At 39.5% G+C, this 23,215-nt stretch overlaps 1 protein-coding gene across 1 annotated transcript; it reads left to right on the forward strand.

The window, feature by feature from the left end:
• Nucleotides 1–20,782: 20,782 nt before the first annotated feature.
• Nucleotides 20,783–22,984, forward strand: dmbx1a (diencephalon/mesencephalon homeobox 1a; the record flags this gene model as incomplete). The annotated part of the gene is made up of 4 exons (XM_079244169.1): nucleotides 20,783–20,936; nucleotides 21,089–21,267; nucleotides 22,077–22,467; nucleotides 22,542–22,984. The coding sequence occupies 4 exons, from the start codon at nucleotides 20,783–20,785 to the stop codon at nucleotides 22,982–22,984; spliced, it is 1,167 nt and encodes a 388-aa protein (XP_079100295.1).
• Nucleotides 22,985–23,215: the final 231 nt, after the last annotated feature.

Raw genomic sequence — 23,215 nt, forward strand, 5'->3', positions numbered from 1 at the left:
TAGGGGCTGCAAAACAGAACAAATCCCCATAGAATCCCCATGTTAAAAAGACCAACTTCATAGCAGAAATAAACATGTTTACAGCAGAAATAAACATGTTTACAGCCTGGTTCAAAAATCCATTTTAGGTTTAATAGGTCAGGTTTACCTTCATGACAACTGTGGGGGGAGTGAAATTTTTTCAAACTTGCCCACTTAAAAGTAATTTAATCTCGAAGTTCGGCATATTTAGGGGCGTGTCATTTTGACTGACAGGTACCCGATCTCCCGCTTCAAGTAAGAAGAACATAGAACAACCGCGGTTTTTAGCCGGTTAACAAAATGACTTAGCTTTAGCCCGCTTACCTCTGTTAGCTGGTTATCTCCTGTTATCTCCGGATTAGCTCGGTTAGCTCTTAGCTACAGAAAGCTCGCTAGATGTCAATCATCCACCATGACGCTCACAGTCCCCCTCTCAGCTCCACCTCTTTGCCCATATTTGTATTTTCCGGGCGAGATGACACGCATGCCCCTGCCAAGATGGCGATGGGAGGAACCGCCCACTGAGCTTCAGTTCAGCTCTTCAGAAACCTACGGGTGACGTCACGGAGGCTACGTCTTTTTGTATACAGTTTATGGTTCCACTCTAAGTTAATTGTGATCGTTCTGCGCATGCTCCTTACTTTGTCCCATCCCCATGACACACATATTCAGCACGTTGTTTTTCTTCCCTTCTTTGGTAGTCTATCTTCCTTCCTTCCTTCCCTTCCAGTGAAGCAGTATGCTCATGTCGAGCCGGTGCTTCAGATTTACAATCAAAATAAAGCTAAACTGGTTCTTATCATGTAGTTTTCCAAACATCCTGGTGCTTCTTACTGCCCCCTAGTGGTGACCTCCAGGATTGAGCATTAGGACTGCAGCTTACTTGTGTTGTTTGCAGGAAGTATCTTCACAGACGCAGCTGAAAATTGGTTACGGATACATGATGTTTTATAATTCTGAATTAATCTTTTGTAATTAAATAATTACAGCATAACAGTATTCTTCTACGAGTTTACATGGAAATAATAATTCCGAATGGAGGTTTACATGGAAACATGTCCTTAATTTATTCCGCTTTAGATCGGCGCGTTGGGAAGGGTTCTGATTGGACAGAGGGTGGACGTGACGTATTTACTTTTACTGGAAATAAACAAAGTTTGCTTCCTACTTCTCATCTTTTCAGACGTAACATGGAAAACTACATAATAAGAACCAGTTTCGCTGTTATTTTGAGTATAATTCTGAAGCAGCATCTCGACTCGAGCATACTGAGAAGGAAGATAGACTCCCGAACACTGGAGGCACGGGACTGAGCATGCTCTGAAAAATCAGTTATAACTCAGAGGTTTATATGACAGAGGAATGAATCAGTTTGGATTTTAAACCAGCCACTTTGGAATTAAAGACACGTTTACATCAACCTCTCTGATCCGAATCCGAGTCGCTTCCTTTGAGGAAATACGCCAAAGACGTCTGATTCAGATCAAAGAAGCGGGCTCGGTTCTCCGACAAACGCAGGTCTCAATCCGTTTCAAGCGGACCAAATGCAGAAAGTTGAATACAAAAAAAAGTCCCTTCCTGCATGTGGCGTAGCATTGCATTGTGGGTAAATCCACAGCAATGGCGTTAAGGGTCCTCTGCCTCGCCTGGTGTTCATACTGCGTCGATTGTTGCAGTGGATTTCTGCAGTATACTTGCATAAGACACAATAAAAACCCAGAACAGTCATAGTTTGGTCTCCATGTTTAACTGGCAGGTGGAGGAAATACTAGTGCAGCGCCACCTCTGGTGGGAATGGGGTTATATTATTCTAATGGTTTGGCTGGTTTGACCAAAGTGCAACACGATCTCGGTCCGCATGGATACACTCCCCTACAGCTGAACCGAGTCCCCAATCGGACCGAGTCTAGTCTAGGAGACTATCCTGATGGGAATGCACCCTAACTGGGATGTGGTTAGCACTCCAGGAAAAGTAAACAGGAACGCAGTTGGAAAGGGGTTTTTAATTCAGATTTATATCCTGATGTGAATGCACCACAATTTTTTTTCAAACAAATGTACTATATAATCCAACTTCTTCATTCATTAGTTCATTTCAGGGTTGTAGTGAAGTTAGAGTCTGTCCATATGTAGAGTCTAGCGGAACTGTCCTGATGTGAACGCACCATAAGTTTAATTCTAAATCGACATTTTCATTTGGAATTAAATGTTTACATGGTCATTTTTTTCACCAGTTTAAAGGTGAAATTAACTTTTATTCTGATTTAAAGAGGAATTAAAACTCTCATGTTAACATAATGATTAATAATATATTTTACTGAATGATAAACAGTATCAGTCTCTGACATGATGGAAAGAAAAACTCAAACTTGCACCATAAATTCTTTCTGTACAAAAAAAAAAGAGGGTGCTGCAGATTTTTATCCAGTTATCCATCAATACTCTGGATCATTTCCTGATTTCCTCATTCAGCCACAGACAGCGCTTTCAAGCTAAGTAAAGACGGCACTGAGACGTGTGACAGCTCCAACATTTCCATCAGGAGTTATTTCATGCAGGCTGCCTGTTCACCGGACAGAAAAAAACACCACATCTCCTCTTCCAGAGGAGAACGGGATATTACCTCCAGCTTTTGAGGGCAAGGACACCTGGAAAGGCATCTGGAAAATTAGAATATCTAAGCAGGTGCTGTATACTGCCGTGTAAAAGCTCTATTTTGGTGACATACTACGTCTACGAGCTAATGAGAGAGAAATTCACTCCACATCCAATAAAAGTGAGCAGATTTATGTACTTTGTGTGTCATTACAGCACATTTCTATACACTGCAAGATGCAAGCTCTACAAACAGATTGCAGTAATGCTCGACCCTTAATATGACACGCAAGTGAACAAAAAAAATTAAAAAGTGCTGATGAGACGCAGCAGGTTAATACAGGATGAAGAGAAAGAGGGATGGAAAAAGAAAGAGCTTTTTAAAGAGGTCCATTTGTGAAACAAGGAGTTTAAAGCCAGATTATAGGCCAACAATGACACAATCCCTTATGTTCATTCCTGTAATACGCTGTGAAGAAGAGGATTTATACTTTATTGTTGTGGAATGCATCATGGCTGCTTCACGTCTCCCCCATCTTCCTCTTCAGGAAACATTTTCCTCCTCCTGAGGCCAGGTGTAATCCCTGCATGAGCCCGCTGCTGATCAGCCTTATAATGGTTTACTAGTGATGCCACCGGAGGGAAAAGTCTTTCCACCCAGACTGAAGCTTTCTCTGCAGAGAAAGATGCTCAGCCTGGCCGCCTGCATCTCTTCTCCTCCTCTTCTGGTCTGATTGGGATCGCCTTGGATCGTCTTAATTATCTCTAATGACTAAATTGTCCCAACTATTTGCTTCATTAGCTCTCTGTTGGCTCTATTAGGAGGGAATGGAGCCAGAGAGGAGGAGGTAATTGAGGGTGTTAATGAAGGCAAAATGATGAGTGATGTGCTGAAAGTGGCAGGACGTGAAAGAAGAATTATTTCTGCTTTTAGCTCCTCCAATCAATATTGAATTAATTACATCTGCTTTAGGACTCTAAGTGTAAATATATATTTATCCCTTGTGCTGCAGGTATCCGTCCAGCTCATCACCTATCCGTTAGAGGTCAGGACTTCAACTCAGCAGGCTCTCAGCCGGCTAAATCCTGTTGCAGATTAGGGTCTGATTGTCCAAAGTGGAGCTGATACAGTGGGATTTTCTGTCGTAAAGACAGATGTTTGAGAGGAAGAGAAGGGATTCTGGCCATGCACAAGAGATTTAGCTTAGTCATTTCTGTTAAAAGTCGGCCTCATGCACCCATTTCTTTAATTGGAGGAAGATTCTGAGAAAAATAGGCCACATCCAGCATGGAGCACACTTCCGTCCTGCAGACGAAAGTCTTGTTGTGGGAGGCAGACGGGTGTCAGACGAGGTGAGAGAGGCCATCCTCCAAGCTCCAGCGTGTGTGTGAAGTGTGTGTGAAGACACGGCGTGTCTCCGAAACACCTTCTGCTTTATGATGGTAAAGAACAGCGTGATGCATTCAAGGCCTACGAGCCTTTCAGGTCATCAGCAGATGTCCCTGATGATGTCATGCAGATGTTCCTGATGATGTCATGCAGATGTTCCTGATGATGTCATGCAGATGTTTTAGGAACAAACAGAATGAGCTAGTTTCCATACGATGCATGGAGATCTCCTCTTCTCTTTTCTTCTTCTCTTCTCACCTTCTCTTCCTCTCTGCTCTTCTCTGTTCTTCTTCTCTTTTCTATTCTCCTCTCCTCTTTTCTTCTTCTCTTTCTTGTCTGCTCCACTTCTCTTGTCCTCTTTTCTGATCTTCTCTTCTATTCTCTTCTATTCTTCTCTCTTCTTCTATTTTCTGCTTCTATTCTATTCTATTCTATTCTATTCTCACCTTCTCTTCTCTTCTGTTATATTCTCTTCTCTTCTCTTTTCTTCTATTCTCTGCTCTTCTCTTCTTGTCTTCTTTTCTGCTTTTCTCTTCTATTCTCTATTCTGTTCTATTCTCACCTTCTCTTCTTATCTTTTCTTTCTTGCTTCTTTTTTCTTTCAATTTTGTTCCTTTCTTTCCTTTTTTGTTCTCATCTCTTTTCTTTTGTTCTTTTTTCCTTTTCCTTTATTCTTTTCTCTTCTCTTCTATTCTCACCTTCACTTCTCTTCTTCTCTGCTCTTTTATTCCTTCATTTTCTTTTCTTTCAATTTTTTCTTTTCTTTACTATTTTGTTCTCTTATCTCTTTTCTTTTTTCTCTGTTCTTTTCTCTTCCCTTTTCTTCTCTTTTCTTTTGTTCTCTTTTCCTTTTCCTCTATTCTTTTTTCTTTTCTTCTCTTCTCTTTTTCATTCTTTGCTTCTCTTCTTCTTTACTTTTCTGTTCTTTTCTTTAAGCTCAGTCTTTACTTGTTTCAGAAATGAGTCAGAAGACAGTTTTAGTTGGAGCAGTTTCCACGGTGGGAGTCAGAACGTTCTCCTTTGGGTCCTGCGGGACAGAAATGGATGTTTGTTGCGACGTTCAGGCTGGAAAACGTTGCAGGATCTCAGATTTGGGACTTTGCAGAACGACGGCTCTGAAAATAAATGTCAACGTGTCATCAAACCCAGCATGTTTAAAGGCAGAAAGTTACTGTTGTGCTTCTTAAAAAGGACATTTTGAATGTAGACTTTTTATCTCCTGAGTCAGAAACACATCGATACCGACACATGAATCAAAAGCTTCATTTCATTCAGTAAAACAAACAAAAAGTCAAAATGTGACCCTGAAACCACAGCCAGGGTTTCTGAAAGGCCATATTTCAACGTTGATGCTCACAAAACAGACTGGAAATGTTTCAGTGCAATTATTAATGACCTTATAGCTAAAAGAGACCAGTTGCACCAGTCTGTCATGGTTTCCTGCAGAAACAGGAAAACTAAATCTCACTTTTCTCCCCCTTTTTATGGAAGTTTACCACAGAAACATTTTGACAACATTTTCTGAGGTGATGAAATGTCCCTGAATGTGCAGAACGAGGATATTAAATCTTCTTGTCGTGGAGTTTTTCTTACGCTTCCTCTCAGGTGTTTTTTCTGAAACATGGTTGTGTATTCAGGTGTGACTTCAGTCCAAACAAAACTAATTACAGGATTATTTGTTTAACCGTGTTTATCAGAGAAGAAGTTGCTTTTAAATTTCATTTACTTTCCCAGAATATGACAAATAAAATGAACATTTTCCCAAAAGGCTCCTCAGTCGTCCTGGTTCAAAATGCTTCAGCTGTTTCTCTGCAGACGCGACGTTTCCGACATGATCTGATCTCTTTTACCTCCACTTTGCTTTTACTTACACCAGAAAAGTTTGTTTTACGCATTAAGCCTAAAATAAACCACACATTGTCGGTTTTAGATCACATCTGAGAGAATTTTTCATTCATCTGTTTGCATTTATGTGGTAAAATATGAAGCATGTCCACCGTTGCAGGTGACGACTCCCTGCAGGTAGCATCTCGTCAGGGTTTCTTCTTCTGCTGGGAAACTTTGACCCTCGCTGAATGATCTTCCCTGCTTCTGTCCCAGACTGTGAGATTTTCCCCTCTTGTTTGTTGCCTTCCCCTCCTCTCCTATTCTCTGCCACTCTCTCCAGTTTTTCCTTTTTTTTTCCTCCCAACACATAGGTGGATTAAGGCAGAGGGGCTTTTGTTTAGATAAAGCGAAGGATTAGGGAGAGATTTGCCCCCATAAAGTTGTGGGCTTGATGGGCCTTTTATCCCTGCATGTCCCTAAAGCTGTGTTGCCTCTGGATTAAGACTATACAATGGGGCCCCTTGTGCAGAAGGATCCGGGCCAGAGAGAGGAGAGAAGGCAAGGGAAAGAAACGAGACAGAGGGATTGAGACAAGGGAAAAAAGAGGGCAAGGAGGAAGGGATGGAGGGAGAGAAGAAAGAGGGGAATTAGCAGCTTTCAGAGGAAACTGACAGGTTGAAAACTTAGCGAGGAGCGATTTGCAGTGGAGCTTCTGAGATCTCGTCTCCAATAAAAAAGGATTTCAGGAAGACACAGAGGCGTGGCGCCGACCAGAAAGCACGAAATCCTTGTAGTGTCTTTAAATTTGTTTATTTAATGTGGGGTTTTTTTAGGGGTGGGGGGTGCAGGAGAGTAGATTTCACTTTAGAAGTGCTGCTAATAAGGTGTCTAAGAGGTGGCTCCTGGCAAATTGCTTTGTTATTCTTGTCAAAAAGGTCCCCTGCAAGAAGTCGATTTTAAACCACACATCAAAATGATTAATTGCTGTGGGATGAACAGATGCTGAAATACCCTTGGATGGTGCAGGGGAGGCCGAGGCTTGCTGGACTGTGGACCTGACGTATTCATGGAGTTACAGAAACACCATTAAGGATATTAATTAGGCATTTAGCGCATTAAAGATCATTTTCTTTATCAGGAAAAGGCTGAAAGACGAGGTTTAGTTCAGATATTAATTAAGCAAAAAGGATGAATGTTTTGCAGCAGAAAGAGAAGAAATAAGCAGAGATGGAGGAATGCTGCCGGCCTGTGATTGGCTGGTTGGCTTTTTCCCAAGGTGAAATCTTTATGATGTTTCTCTGGTTGTGTTTGTCCACCTGGCTTTGCAGTGGTGAATGTGTTGTAGAACGGAAGGGAAGATGTGCCGGACAGCTCAGCAGCTCTGGGTGATGAGGAGAAACTCTTCCTCGCTTTAACTGCTTTAGAGACGCTCCTGACAAAGAGACAGTGGCCACATTTACTTCCCCTTTAAGTTCTTATTTCCATTGGTTCACAAGTTAATCCTCTTTCTTTCTCAGACCTCGGAGAAAACCCGATGATGTGAGCCCAGAGACGCGCGCGCGCGTCTGCGCACAGCGGAGGAAAGTTGTAGTTTGGAGGCAGCAAAATGTACCTGAACATAAAAAAGAATTTAATATATGTATACATAGGTAAATACATAAAATACGATTTATTAAAATTACTTGGCTAAATAAAAATAACTAATTTAACATTTAAATTATAGACATCAGAAGTTTATTATAATATTATTATAATATTTCTGGATTTTTCAGTCATTTATTTCTCCCATCATTTTGTGTTTTTGGGCTCATTTTTAATTGAAATTGAGCATAATTTTGTCGAAGTTGGAGTCCTGAAACTGTTTGACCATTATGGTCATTTTACCCAGTTTTCTCTTCATAACATATTAATCTGACAAAAATATTTTATTGCCTCTGTAGAAAACATTAAACCACAAGCAGCTGATTGTTTCTGAAGGCGCACGTGCGTCAGGACGCATTTATATCACTATTCTTTCCAGTTAAATGGTTTTTTTTTTTTTTTTACAGTTTAGATTCGTTAAAAGGTGAAAAACATGCTCAGAGTTTTTTGTTTTGTTTTTTTTTTGTTATTTGTTTTGTGTTTGTTTTGTTTTGTTGTTTTGGTTTTAAAAAAAAAAAAAAAAAAAAAATGAAGAAGGAAAAACGGCGTTATGGACCAAACATCTCCCTCAGAGAGACTCCCAACAAAATATGCAGCTTTACATTAAAAGGCTACTGAGATGCCCTTAATTCTCCACCTAAACGGTTTTGCTCCGCGAGAAGAAATCTTCTCTAAAAACCCTTCAAGAAGAGAAGGGCATTATTGCCCTAATCCTCTTACCCGCAGTCATTTCAAGACAGGGGTTTTTGGAGGCTGAGATGGCGTCTTGTCTTCCAGAAAATCCTTCCAGGCCGAAAGTCTGCAGGCAAACCTGCATCTGCTGGCCGGAAAACCAAAGTGGAAAGTTCAGGATTTCCTTTTACTAAACACAAGAATCATCCAGCAGGTTCAGAAAAGATCTGATTCATGACAAATGTTTTAGTTTTAGTCTAAAATAAAAATGTTAAAGACCAGAAAAAACTCCTCATCTGTTGGGAAGCAAAATGATGAGAAATGTAGATTTGTTTGACCTGCGCTGCTGAAAGCAGATAATGTTTACCAGAAGTGAGAAAGAGATGAACATGTTTATCAGGAACAAACTCTTCACGCGCGCGGAGATTAAAATCATCACAACGAGCTGAAATGAATCTTTTTCCAAAATAACTGAACGCGTTCAGATGACTGACAGCTCCGACAGCCAATAGCAAGGCCGGAGTACGCCACGTGAGGCTGTCCTTAAAGATCCCTCCGCGGGGAGCTCGCGCTCCAGCAGATGGCGGCTTCGCGACCTGCAGCGCGAGACGCGGAGAAGGAGCAGCGCGAGACGCGGAGCAGAAGGAGCAGACTGCAGGACTTTTACTCTTCTCTGACTTGTGGGACGAAAAGAAGCAGAAACGCGAAGAAGTTCACGAGCCTGGATTTTAGTCTGAGAGCAGAAGAAGAAGAAGAAGAAAGCGCGAGACCGGAAGGTAAAATGGAAAAAATGCTTTTAAACTGGTTTCCTGAACATTTTAATGTTTGTGTTTTACTCTGTGACTGGACCACAAACTTTACAGTCTAGTTAAATATTATTATAAACTTTCTTTTCTTGTATTCTTATTTATTTATTTATCTTATTGTTTTCACATTAAACGTCCAATTTTATCCAATAAATCTTTATAAATTCTTATTTTTTTTATTTTTTTATTTTTTTTACAATCAAAACAAAAACTCAGTCATAACAGTCGGTGTAGAAATATTGAAATAAAATAAATTCAGTCTGAAACATTTATTCTAAACTTACTTTAATTATGTTTTATATATATACGGCTTTATCTACAAATTAATTTTCTTTTATTTTTATTTTTAAAAGAAGTCTTTTTTATATTTGTATTTGTTTTTATTTATATATTTTCTCTTATTATTTTGTTTTTCTTTTCTAACTAAATGTCCATTATTAGATTATTTCTGACTTAAAACAGCTTTAAATGGAGCTTTTGGAACAAATATGTTTCTTACATAAATATAAAATCCAACATGTGCTCCAGCCTCGCGCTGACGCAGCAAACAGCACGTTGTCGGCAACACGCACGCGCCTGGAGGACATTTACAACAGTTTTACTAATTTGGTCGGATCAGCCAGTTTCCCCTGTAAAAACCAGTTTCCGTGATGATGATCCTGGAGGCGGTGAGGCCCCGGAGGGCCCGGAGGGCCCTGCAGCATCCCGGCTTATGAATGACAAAAACTGCGCTGACAGGGAGTCAGGTTGACACTGAAAGAGCCTAAAAACCCTGAAGTCTCAGGTTTCCAGCTGGAAACCCGGCAGTCAGACCCAGAAATGTTTCATCATGATAAAAACCTGGAAGTCAGGAAGCAGAAAAACAAACCGGTTTTAAAATGACACATAATGTAAGAAAATCTGCAGAAATCTGGAGAAAATAAGATGCTGTTACAGGAATCAAGGCGCACGCACATGCGCACGAGGGCTCTCCGCGCGCCAACCGGTGCCACTGTATGTCCCCGTGCGTGTCAGCGTTCATGATGAATGGAGGGCCTCGCAGTCGAAACCTATTTGCACTTCCATTAGACGGGGAGCCAAATGGGGATCAACATGCATATTTTTACCCGCGGAGAAGCCATACATCTCAGCCAAAACGTTGCCCCAGGGCGGGGGGGATAAGAGGCCACCAGAGAGGGAGGGGGGCGCCGCGAGGGGGGGCGTGGGGCCCATTCAACTCAAATACTTCAGGGAGGAAAGTAAATGTTTAGCGAAGCACCTTCTGTCCCGCAGAATGAAACTATTCCCAGCTGGTCTCTGATCACATTCATCACACTCTGCGGACACTTAATGGGCTGGGAACGTGCACGGCGAGCGCCGCGCGCACACACACACACACACACACACACACACACACACCGCGTCTTCAAGAAATGGAAAGAAAAAGTACAATGTATTATTATTATAGTTATTATTTATTTATTTATTTATTTAATATTGTTTTTTTTAGTTATTATTATTATTATTATTATTATTATTATATATTTATTATTATTATTATTATTATTATTATTAGTAGTAGTAGTAGTAGTAGTAGTAGTATTTGCAGTGGCAGTAAATGAAGCTGCTGCATGCAGAATGTTTAGAATGTCAAACTGGTTTCAGTTGGGGGGGGGGGGGGGGGTTATTGATCTGAAATCAGTAAAATAATTGCATAATAATCCATAAATACTGGAAATACACACGTTTGTTTCAGTGCCTTCAGAGAGGTACAGGTAGAAGATGTCATGTTGCATTGACTTATTATAATCAAATTAATTTATTATTATAATAATTATAATAAAAATTTAAGTTTCTTAGGAAAAACAGTTTTTTGGCCTTGATTGATCATTTCCACATTTCACCCCACAATCCAATCAATACATCAGAAAATATAGGAAGGTGTATGAAATGAAAAATGTAATATTTTACATGATATTTACAGTAAATTTCCAGCAGCAGGATGTAATTTTAACTCTAAATACATTTCCAGGTGTATGTAGTATTTCTGAGCAGCTGAACCGCCTCTGAGAGACAGAACTTCCCGCCCTGCATATGTTTTATTTTAAATCATTAAAAATAAAACCACGCGTGGAAAAATTAGGACATAAATACTTTTTAATTAAATAAAAACAATAAATGTCTTATTTATTATTTTACCATTTACTGCATCGATCCTGCGGCGCGTTTTGTCAGCAATCAAACAGGCAGGATTAATGAATAATAAATATTGGTAAAATAATAATAATAAAACTTGTTATTTGTGTTTTATTTGTGAGAATTTATCGCATAAACTCTGAAAAGACGATCAGACCGGGTGAAGTGGTGGGATGCACAGATCAGGTCTAAATGAAATAAAACATTAAAGCTTCTGGATTTTCCGCGGACACGCGGCTGCCGCGCCGCGCACGGGCGTGCGCCGCTGTAATAGTTCTGCTAAGTGTTTGGATGTGGGAGATGTCCCTCCTGTCAGCCTCCATGGCTGCTAATACATATCTAATCATGTCCTGCAGCGTTTCAGGAAAATGTGGGAAGAAGTCCAGGATGGAGTTCCTGGTGAAGCTGCGGCACGTGTTCCATCTGCAAACCTCTCAGCTGCTCATCTGCAGCTTTGGGGCCGTTAGGATCAGATTAAATTCACTTCGATATGAAAATGTTTGGTATAAAGATAAATAAAAACGATTTAAATTGAATTAAAATGAGTCTGGTTTTGGGTTTTTACCACCGAGAAGAATCAGCTGATGGTGTCGGATCTGTCCTTTCTGAGGGGGGGGGGGGGGGGGGGGGGGGGGGGGTTCACGCAGGAACGACGTGAATAAATTCATTAATGAAGCATCTGTCACGGTTCGTTACCGGAAACACTGATAATTAGCCCAATTAAAAGTCTGTTGCGTAATGAGTGGATGGAGCGCAGCGCTGATTGGATGTTAATGGAGACACTTCAGACTGGAATCTGTTGGTCCCTGGAGCGCGCGCGGGCCTGCGTGCCATTTACTAATAACCAGTGCTTTAAGTGGGGCGGGATGCAGAACCGGTACTTTTATATTCCATCCCTTTGCGTACCGGGACTACTTTTTACAGCGTATAGTACATACCGGGACTTTTACCGGCGTTGCTCAGCAACCAGTATACCCTCCTACAACTTCACCACATATTATAACTTATATTTGTTGATTTTTATTCAAAAATAAAAGAAAAGTCGCCTCAGAAGAAATGTCTTGTTAAGACGGGTTTGCTGTAGCCCAAAACGTCACGACGCACGTCACGTTGTTCACGCGCTTCTGTGTTTACATTGAAGTGGACGCGCTTTGGATGAGAGGAAAAAACAATGGCGGCTGTAAAGTTACAAACTGGAGCAGAGTAGAGTGATGACAGTGGTACTACTAACAGTCATTTACTACAGTAGTACTACTAACAGTCATTTACTACAGTAGTACTACTAACAGTCATTTACTACAGTAGTACTACTAACAGTCATTTACTACGGTAGTACTACTAACAGTCATTTAGTACAGTAGTACTACTAACAGTCATTTACTACAGTAGTACTACTAACAGTCATTTACTACAGTAGTACTACTAACAGTCATTTAGTACAGTAGTACTACTAACAGTCATTTACTACAGTAGTACTACTAACAGTCATTTACTACAGTAGTACTACTAACAGTCATTTACTACAGTAGTACTACTAACAGTCATTTAGTACAGTAGTACTACTAACAGTCATTTAGTACAGTAGTACTACTAACAGTCATTTACTACAGTAGTACTAACTAACAGTCATTTAGTACAGTAGTACTACTAACAGTCATTACTACAGTAGTACTACTAACAGTCATTTAGTACAGTAGTACTACTAACAGTCATTACTACAGTAGTACTACTAACAGTCATTTAGTACAGTAGTACTACTAACAGTCATTTACTACAGTAGTACTACTAACAGTCATTACTACAGTAGTACTACTAACAGTCATTTACTACAGTAGTACTACTAACAGTCATTTAGTACAGTAGTACTACTAACAGTCATTTACTACAGTAGTACTAACTAAGTCATTTAGTACAGTAGTACTACTAACAGTCATTACTACAGTAGTACTACTTAACAGTCATTTACTACAGTAGTACTACTAACAGTCATTTACTACAGTAGTACTAACTAACAGTCATTTAGTACAGTAGTACTACTAACAGTCATTTACTACAGTAGTACTAACTAACAGTCATTTAGTACAGTAGTACTACTAACAGTCATTTACTACAGTAGTACTAACTAACAGTCATTTAGTACAGTAGTACTACTAACAGTCATTTACTACAGTAGTACTACTAACAGTCATTTAGTACAGTAGTACTACTAACAGTCATTTACTACAGTAGTACTAACTAACAGTCATTTAGTACAGTAGTACTACTAACAGTCATTTACTACAGTAGTACTAACTAACAGTCATTTAGTACAGTAGTACTACTAACAGTCATTTACTACAGTAGTACTACTAACAGTCATTTACTACAGTAGTACTAACTAACAGTCATTTAGTACAGTAGTACTACTAACAGTCATTACTACAGTAGTACTACTAACAGTCATTTACTACAGTAGTACTACTAACAGTCATTTACTACAGTAGTACTACTAACAGTCATTTACTATAGTAGTACTACTAACAGTCATTTACTACAGTAGTACTACTAACAGTCATTTACTATAGTAGTACTACTAACAGTCATTACTACAGTAGTACTACTAACAGTCATTTACTACAGTAGTACTACTAACAGTCATTACTACAATAGTACTACTAACAGTCATTTAGTACAGTAGTACTACTAACAGTCATTACTACAATAGTACTACTAACAGTCATTTACTACAGTAGTACTACTAACAGTCATTTAGTACAGTAGTACTACTAACAGTCATTTACTACAGTAGTACTACTAACAGTCATTTACTACAGTAGTACTACTTAAAAGTAATTTACTACAGTAGTACTGCTAACAGTCATTTACTACAGTAGTACTACTTAACAGTCATTTACTACAGTAGTACTACTAACAGTCATTTACTACAGTAGTACTACTAACAGTCATTTACTACAGTAGTACTACTTAACAGTCATTTACTACAGTAGTACTACTAACAGTCATTTACTACAGTAGTACTACTAACAGTCATTTACTACAGTAGTACTACTAACAGTCATTACTACAGTAGTACTACTAACAGTCATTTACTACAGTAGTACTACTAACAGTCATTTACTACAGTAGTACTGCTAACAGTCATTTACTACAGTAGTACTACTAACAGTCATTTACTACAGTAGTACTGCTAACAGTCATTTACTACAGTAGTACTACTAACAGTCATTTACTACAGTAGTACTGCTAACAGTCATTTACTACAGTAGTACTACTAACAGTCATTTACTACAGTAGTACTACTAACAGTCATTTACTACAGTAGTACTGCTAACAGTCATTTACTACAGTAGTACTACTTAACAGTCATTTACTACAGTAGGACTACTAACAGTCATTTACTACAGTAGTACTACTAACAGTCATTTACTACAGTAGTACTACTTAACAGTCATTTACTACAGTAGTAATACTAACAGTAATTTATTACAGTAGTACTACTAACAGTCATTTACTACAGTAGTACTACTAACAGTCATTTACTACAGTAGTACTACTAATAGTCATTTACTACAGTAGTAATACTAACAGTAATTTACTACAGTAGTACTACTAACAGTCATTTACTACAGTAGTACTACTAACAGTCATTTACTACAGTAGTACTACTTAACAGTCATTTACTACAGTAGGACTACTAACAGTCATTTACTACAGTAGTACTACTAACAGTAATTTACTACAGTAGTAATACTAACAGTAATTTATTACAGTAGTACTACTAACAGTCATTTACTACAGTAGTACTACTAACAGTCATTTACTACAGTAGTACTACTAATAGCCATTTACTACAGTAGTACTACTAACAGTCATTTACTACAGTAGTACTACTTACAGTCATGTACTACAGTAGTACTACTAACAGTCCTTTACTACAGTAGTACTACTTACAGTCATGTACTACAGTAGTACTACTAACAGTCATTTACTACAGTAGTACTACTAACAGTCATTTACTACAGTAGTACTACTAATAGCCATTTACTACAGTAGTACTACTAACAGTACTACAGTAGTACTACTAACAGTCATTTACTACAGTAGTACTACTAACAGTCATTTACTACAATAGTACTACTACTAACAGTCATTTACTACAGTAGTACTACTAACAGTCATTTAGTACAGTAGTACTACTAACAGTCATTTACTACAGTAGTACTAACTAACAGTCATTTAGTACAGTAGTACTACTAACAGTCATTTACTACAGTAGTACTACTAACAGTCATTTACTACAGTAGTACTACTAACAGTCATTACTACAGTAGTACTACTAACAGTCATTTACTACAGTAGTACTACTAACAGTCATTTACTACAGTAGTACTACTAACAGTCATTACTACAGTAGTACTACTAACAGTCATTTACTACAGTAGTACAACTAACAGTCATTTACTACAGTAGTACTACTAACAGCCATTTACTACAGTAGTACTACTAATAGTCATTTACTACAGTAGTAATACTAACAGTCATTTACTACAGTAGTACTACTAACAGTCATTTACTACAGTAGTACTACTAACAGTCATTACTACAGTAGTACTACTAACAGTCATTTACTACAGTAGTACTACTAACAGTCATTACTACAGTAGTACTACTAACAGTCATTTAGTACAGTAGTACTACTAACAGTCATTACTACAGTAGTACTACTAACAGTCATTTACTACAGTAGTACTACTAACAGTCATTTAGTACAGTAGTACTACTAACAGTCATTTACTACAGTAGTACTACTAACAGTCATTTACTACAGTAGTACTACTTAAGAGTAATTTACTACAGTAGTACTACTAACAGTCATTTACTACAGTAGTACTACTTAACAGTCATTTACTACAGTAGTACTACTAACAGTCATTTACTACAGTAGTACTACTAACAGTCATTTACTACAGTAGTACTACTTAACAGTCATTTACTACAGTAGTACTACTTAACAGTCATTTAGTACAGTAGTACTACTAACAGTCATTTACTACAGTAGTACTACTAACAGTCATTACTACAGTAGTACTACTAACAGTCATTACTACAGTAGTACTACTAACAGTCATTTACTACAGTAGTACTGCTAACAGTCATTTACTACAGTAGTACTGCTAACAGTCATTTACTACAGTAGTACTGCTAACAGTCATTTACTACAGTAGTACTGCTAACAGTCATTTACTACAGTAGTACTACTAACAGTCATTTACTACAGTAGTACTGCTAACAGTCATTTACTACAGTAGTACTGCTAACAGTCATTTACTACAGTAGTACTGCTAACAGTCATTTACTACAGTAGTACTGCTAACAGTCATTTACTACAGTAGTACTACTAACAGTCATTTACTACAGTAGTACTACTAACAGTCATTTACTACAGTAGTACTACTAACAGCCATTTACTACAGTAGTACTACTAACAGTCATTTACTACAGTAGTACTACTAACAGTCATTTACTACAGTAGTACTACTTAACAGTCATTTACTACAGTAGTACTACTTATCAGTCATTTACTACAGTAGTACTACTAACAGTCATTTACTACAGTAGTAATACTAACAGTCATTTATTACAGTAGTACTACTTAACAGTCATTTACTACAGTAGTACTACTTATCAGTCATTTACTACAGTAGTACTACTAACAGTCATTTACTACAGTAGTAATACTAACAGTAATTTATTACAGTAGTACTACTAACAGTCATTTACTACAGTAGTACTACTAACAGTCATTTACTACAGTAGTACTACTAATAGCCATTTACTACAGTAGTACTACTAACAGTACTACAGTAGTACTACTAACAGTCATTTACTACAGTAGTACTACTTACAGTCATGTACTACAGTAGTACTACTAACAGTTCTTTACTACAGTAGTACTACTAACAGTCATGTACTACAGTAGTACTACTAACAGTCCTTTACTACAGTAGTACTACTAACAGTCATGTACTACAGTAGTACTACTAACAGTTCTTTACTACAGTAGTACTACTAACAGTCATGTACTACAGTAGTACTACTAACAGTTCTTTACTACAGTAGTACTACTAACAGTCCTTTACTACAGTAGTACTACTAACAGTCCTTTACTACAGTAGTACTACTAATAGCCATTTACTACAGTAGTACTACTAACAGTACTACAGTAGTACTACTAACAGTACTACAGTAGTACTACTAACAGTCATTTACTACAGTAGTACTACTACTAACAGTCATTTACTACAGTAGTACTACTTATCAGTCATTTACTACAGTAGTACTACTAACAGTCATTTACTACAGTAGTAATACTAACAGTAATTTATTACAGTAGTACTACTAACAGTCATTTACTACAGTAGTACTACTAACAGTCATTTACTACAGTAGTACTACTAACAGTCATTTACTACAGTAGTACTACTAATAGCCATTTACTACAGTAGTACTACTAACAGTACTACAGTAGTACTACTAACAGTCATTTACTACAGTAGTACTACTAACAGTCATTTACTACAGTAGTACTACTACTAACAGTCATTTACTACAGTAGTACTACTAACAGTCATTTACTACAGTAGTAATACTAACAGTAATTTATTACAGTAGTACTACTAACAGTCATTTACTACAGTAGTACTACTAACAGTCATTTACTACAGTAGTACTACTAATAGCCATTTACTACAGTAGTACTACTAACAGTACTACAGTAGTACTACTAACAGTCATTTACTACAGTAGTACTACTTACAGTCATGTACTACAGTAGTACTACTAACAGTTCTTTACTACAGTAGTACTACTAACAGTCATGTACTACAGTAGTACTACTAACAGTCCTTTACTACAGTAGTACTACTAACAGTCATGTACTACAGTAGTACTACTAACAGTTCTTTACTACAGTAGTACTACTAACAGTCATGTACTACAGTAGTACTACTAACAGTTCTTTACTACAGTAGTACTACTAACAGTCCTTTACTACAGTAGTACTACTAACAGTCCTTTACTACAGTAGTACTACTAACAGTCATGTACTACAGTAGTACTACTAACAGTCCTTTACTACAGTAGTACTACTAACAGTACTACAGTAGTACTAAGTATATGTCTGGTCAGTATTTATGCAGATTATTTCTAGATTGCAGATAATATTACTAAGTGTTATGGACCAGGCCTGATGCTAGAAAAACATGTTTCACAGAGGAAAAGTGTAATAGTACTACAATAATAATAATAATAGTAATAGTAGTACTACAATAATAATAATAATAATAGTAATATAGTACTACAATAATAATAATAATAGTAATAGTAATATACAATAATAATAATAATAATAATAGTAATAGTAGTACTACAATAATAATAGTAATATAGTACTACAATAATAATAATAGTAATATAGTACTACAATAATAATAATAATAGTAATAATAGTACTACACGGTTAAATTAGTCTGGTAAGAATCTAAATAAGTCTAAATGTAGAACTTTTTATGTTTTTAACCCTTTCATGCAGAGTGACCCTGTAGTGGAAACCTATCTATAAGCTTTTTTCTTCCATATTCATGTATAAGGAGGGTATTTCTGTAAATAAACCACTTCAGTGGGGGTTTTTTTTTTGTTTGTTTTTTTTTTTTTTTTTTTTTTTTACAAAACTGTAAAAAAATGTTGCATTGTTTTATTAATTCATGCATGAAAGGGTTAATGAACTTTATGTTTGTGTATTTACTTTTCAGTGTTATTTTTAATGTCCAGCAATGAGGCTTGAAGTTCATAAAAGTGTCTCCATGACACTCTGAATTTGGCAAATGTGGATTTGATTTGAACTTGCTGTTGTTTTTGTCATTTCTGTTCTATAGAACTATTAATCTATAGATCAATTTATAGATCTGACATAAATGATATAAATATCAGCCATGTTTTTGTCCCATATTTGCATGAAGTCATTAAGGCAGTACCACCACTTCAAGCACTGGTGTCAAGCATGGTGTGTGTTGCTCCATGTGTGTGTCAAGCATGGTGTGTGTTGCTCCATGTGTGTGTCAAGCATGGTGTGTGTTGCTCCATGTGTGTGTCAAGCATGGTGTGTGTTGCTCCATGTGTGTGTAAAGCATGGTGTGTGTTGCTCCATGTGTGTGTCAAGCATGGTGTGTGTTGCTCCATGTGTGTGTCAAGCATGGTGTGTGTTGCTCCGTGTGTGTGTCAAGCATGGTGTGTGTTGCTCCATGTGTGTGTCAAGCATGGTGTGTGTTGCTCCATGTGTGTGTCAAGCATGGTGTGTGTTGCTCCATGTGTGTGTCAAGCATGGTGTGTGTTGCTCCGTGTGTGTGTAAAGCATGGTGTGTGTTGCTCCATGTGTGTGTCAAGCATGGTGTGTGTTGCTCCATGTGTGTGTAAAGCATGGTGTGTGTTGCTCCGGTGTGTGTAAAACATGGTGTGTGTTGCTCCGGTGTGTGTGTAAAGCATGGTGTGTGTTGCTCCATGTGTGTGTCAAGCATGGTGTGTGTTGCTCCGTGTGTGTGTAAAGCATGGTGTGTGTTGCTCCATGTGTGTGTCAAGCATGGTGTGTGTTGCTCCATGTGTGTGTAAAGCATGGTGTGTGTTGCTCCGGTGTGTGTAAAACATGGTGTGTGTTGCTCCGGTGTGTGTAAAACATGGTGTGTGTTGCTCCGTGTGTGTGTAAAACATGGTGTGTGTTGCTCCGGTGTGTGTAAAACATGGTGTGTGTTGCTCCGGTGTGTGTAAAACATGGTGTGTGTTGCTCCGTGTGTGTAAAGCATGGTGTGTGTTGCTCCGGTGTGTGTGTGTTGCTCCGTGTGTGTGTAAAACATGGTGTGTGTTGCTCCGGTGTGTGTAAAACATGGTGTGTGTTGCTCCGGTGTGTGTAAAGCATGGTGTGTGTTGCTCCGGTGTGTGTAAAACATGGTGTGTGTTGCTCCGTGTGTGTGTAAAACATGGTGTGTGTTGCTCCGGTGTGTGTAAAGCATGGTGTGTGTTGCTCCGGTGTGTGTAAAACATGGTGTGTGTTGCTCCGGTGTGTGTAAAGCATGGTGTGTGTTGCTCCGGTGTGTGTAAAGCATGGTGTGTGTTGCTCCGGTGTGTGTAAAACATGGTGTGTGTTGCTCCGGTGTGTGTAAAGCATGGTGTGTGTTGCTCCGGTGTGTGTAAAACATGGTGTGTGTTGCTCCGGTGTGTGTAAAGCATGGTGTGTGTTGCTCCGGTGTGTGTAAAACATGGTGTGTGTTGCTCCGGTGTGTGTAAAACATGGTGTGTGTTGCTCCGGTGTGTGTAAAACATGGTGTGTGTTGCTCCGGTGTGTGTAAAGCATGGTGTGTGTTGCTCCGGTGTGTGTAAAACATGGTGTGTGTTGCTCCGGTGTGTGTAAAGCATGGTGTGTGTTGCTCCGGTGTGTGTAAAACATGGTGTGTGTTGCTCCGGTGTGTGTAAAACATGGTGTGTGTTGCTCCGGTGTGTGTAAAGCATGGTGTGTGTTGCTCCGGTGTGTGTAAAACATGGTGTGTGTTGCTCCGGTGTGTGTAAAACATGGTGTGTGTTGCTCCGCAGGCAGAGGCCTCTCACCATGCAGCACTACGGGGTGAACGGCTACTCTCTGCACGCCATGAACTCCCTCAGCGCCATGTACAACCTGCACCAGCAGGCCGCTCAGCAGGCGCAGCACGCGCCGGACTACCGGCCATCAGTGCACGCGCTCACCCTGGCGGAAAGACTCGCTGGTAATTAAATACAGATCCTGTTGTTACACTCCTTTCTTTCTCCAACAGCATTTATATTTAATCACATTAAAGAAGCTAAAACTATGTGACCCGTGCGCGCGCAGTGAAGTGAAACTTGCCTGTTTTCTCCTCCAACGGCTGCGCGTTCCCAGACATCATCCTGGAGGCGCGCTACGGCTCGCAGCACCGCAAGCAGCGCCGCAGCCGCACCGCCTTCACCGCGCAGCAGCTGGAGGCGCTGGAGAAGACCTTCCAGAAGACACACTACCCGGACGTGGTGATGAGGGAGCGCCTGGCCATGTGCACCAACCTGCCCGAAGCGCGCGTGCAGGTGGGCCCACACGCACCCGCAACATTAATAATCACATTAAAAATGTATTTCATCAAATATAAATGTTACCAAGATGATAGAAAATGACAAGAAAACATTGTCATATATATATATATATACATATATATATATATATATATATATATATATATATATATATATATATATATATATATATATATATATATATATATATATATATACAAAGCTGTCTCCTACATAAAGATCAATAACCATGACTTTCTTATTTGTTATTTTTAATCATTTCTAATACATATACATATATATATATATATATATATATATATATATATATATATATATATATATATATATATATATATATATATATATATATATTGATTGATGATGTGTTTATTATTGATGTTTATGTTGCTGGTCCAAAACTGTGGAATGAGCTTCCCCTCCACATCAGACAAGCCTCCTCTCTGTCCTTATTTAAAACTCATAAAACCCATTTTTTATTCCTCGGCCTTTAACCCAACGTAAGACAGTTTCCAGTCAGTATGCTTTAGTTCATTTTTATTATTGGTTTTACTTACTTTTTATTCAGTTTGTTTTATTGTTTTAATTCCATATTCCTCGTATGACCTGTGGTATTATTGTGTTATTTATTTAAATTTGAACTGTTTTATTCTGTTTTTATTTTGGCAGCACTTTGTTTCAACTCTGGTTGTCTTAAAGAGCTTTATAAATAAAGTTGAGTTGTGTAAATGAGGTGAGACGTGTCAGATAGGCTGACCCCGACTTCTTCTGCAGGTTTTCCTAAAACGTCTTTCTGCTTCCAGGTCTGGTTCAAAAACCGCCGCGCGAAGTTCCGCAAGAAGCAGCGCAGCCTCCAGAAGGAGCAGCTTCAGAAGCAGAAGGAGGTGTCAGGAGAAGGAGCGGGCGAGAAGGAGGAGGCCCCTCCCTCAACCACCATCCTCCCGGATACCCAGCTCCCTCCGTCCTCGTCCTCCTCCTCCGTGGAGACGGAGGGTCCCGTAGCGCGTCCCGTCCCTCTGGACATGGAGCTGAACGTGACCTCGGCGGAGCACTCGGGCAGCGAGTCAGCAACGGAGGACAACGTCACCGATAAGGAGGACGAGAGTAAACCTCAACGAGAGGAGGTGAAGTGCGAGAGGGCGCTGACGCCTGGCGACGCCTCGCCGGTCTGCAGAAGACTCAGCCCTAAACCAGGTAACCGCACGTTTGATTCCCACGGAGACACGGATGTTTTTCCGCCTCCAGCTGATCAGATTGTCTCTCTGCAGATTCTCCCGTGGTGTCGCCCTCCGTGACGCCCTCCTCCTCCTCCAGCAGCAACCTGGCCAGCAGCGCGGCGCTCTCCCAGAGCCACTCCTACTCCTCCTCCCCCCTCAGCCTGTTCCGCCTGCAGGAGCAGTTCCGCCAGCACATGGCCGCCACCAACAACCTGGTGCACTACCCAGCGTTCGACCTCGCCGCGCCCTCCTCTCTCCCCTACCTGGGGATGAATGTCAACATGCCTCCTGCTCCGCTGGGCTCGCTGCCCTGCCAGTCCTACTACCAGTCCCTGTCCCATCACGCCCAGCAGGTGTGGAACAGCCCGCTGCTGCAGGCGTCGGCCGCAGGCGGCCTCACCAGTCATAGCAGCAAGACCACCAGCATCGAGAACCTGCGTCTGAGGGCCAAGCAGCACGCCGCCTCCCTGGGACTGGACACGCTGTCTAACTGAGACAACGCCTGCGTGGAGACCAGTGTGAACTGGACCATCACCAGCGCGTCTTCCTGCATGTCTCCGTGACTGTCAGAGATCTTTAGGAACCACTTAACCAGGAACACGTCGGTGAAAAGAAACAAAAAGAAAAGTCCCTGAATGGTTTGGACCTACAGATCTCATGTTAAGTTTTCCCGCTCATCATTCCTTCCTCTGCAGCCTGGAACTCCGGCGGAATTCCTTCTCATA

Source organism: Telmatherina bonti, assembly GCF_933228915.1.
Source record: "Telmatherina bonti genome assembly, chromosome: 7".
In the NCBI taxonomy this organism is placed as follows: Eukaryota; Metazoa; Chordata; class Actinopteri; order Atheriniformes; family Telmatherinidae; genus Telmatherina; species Telmatherina bonti.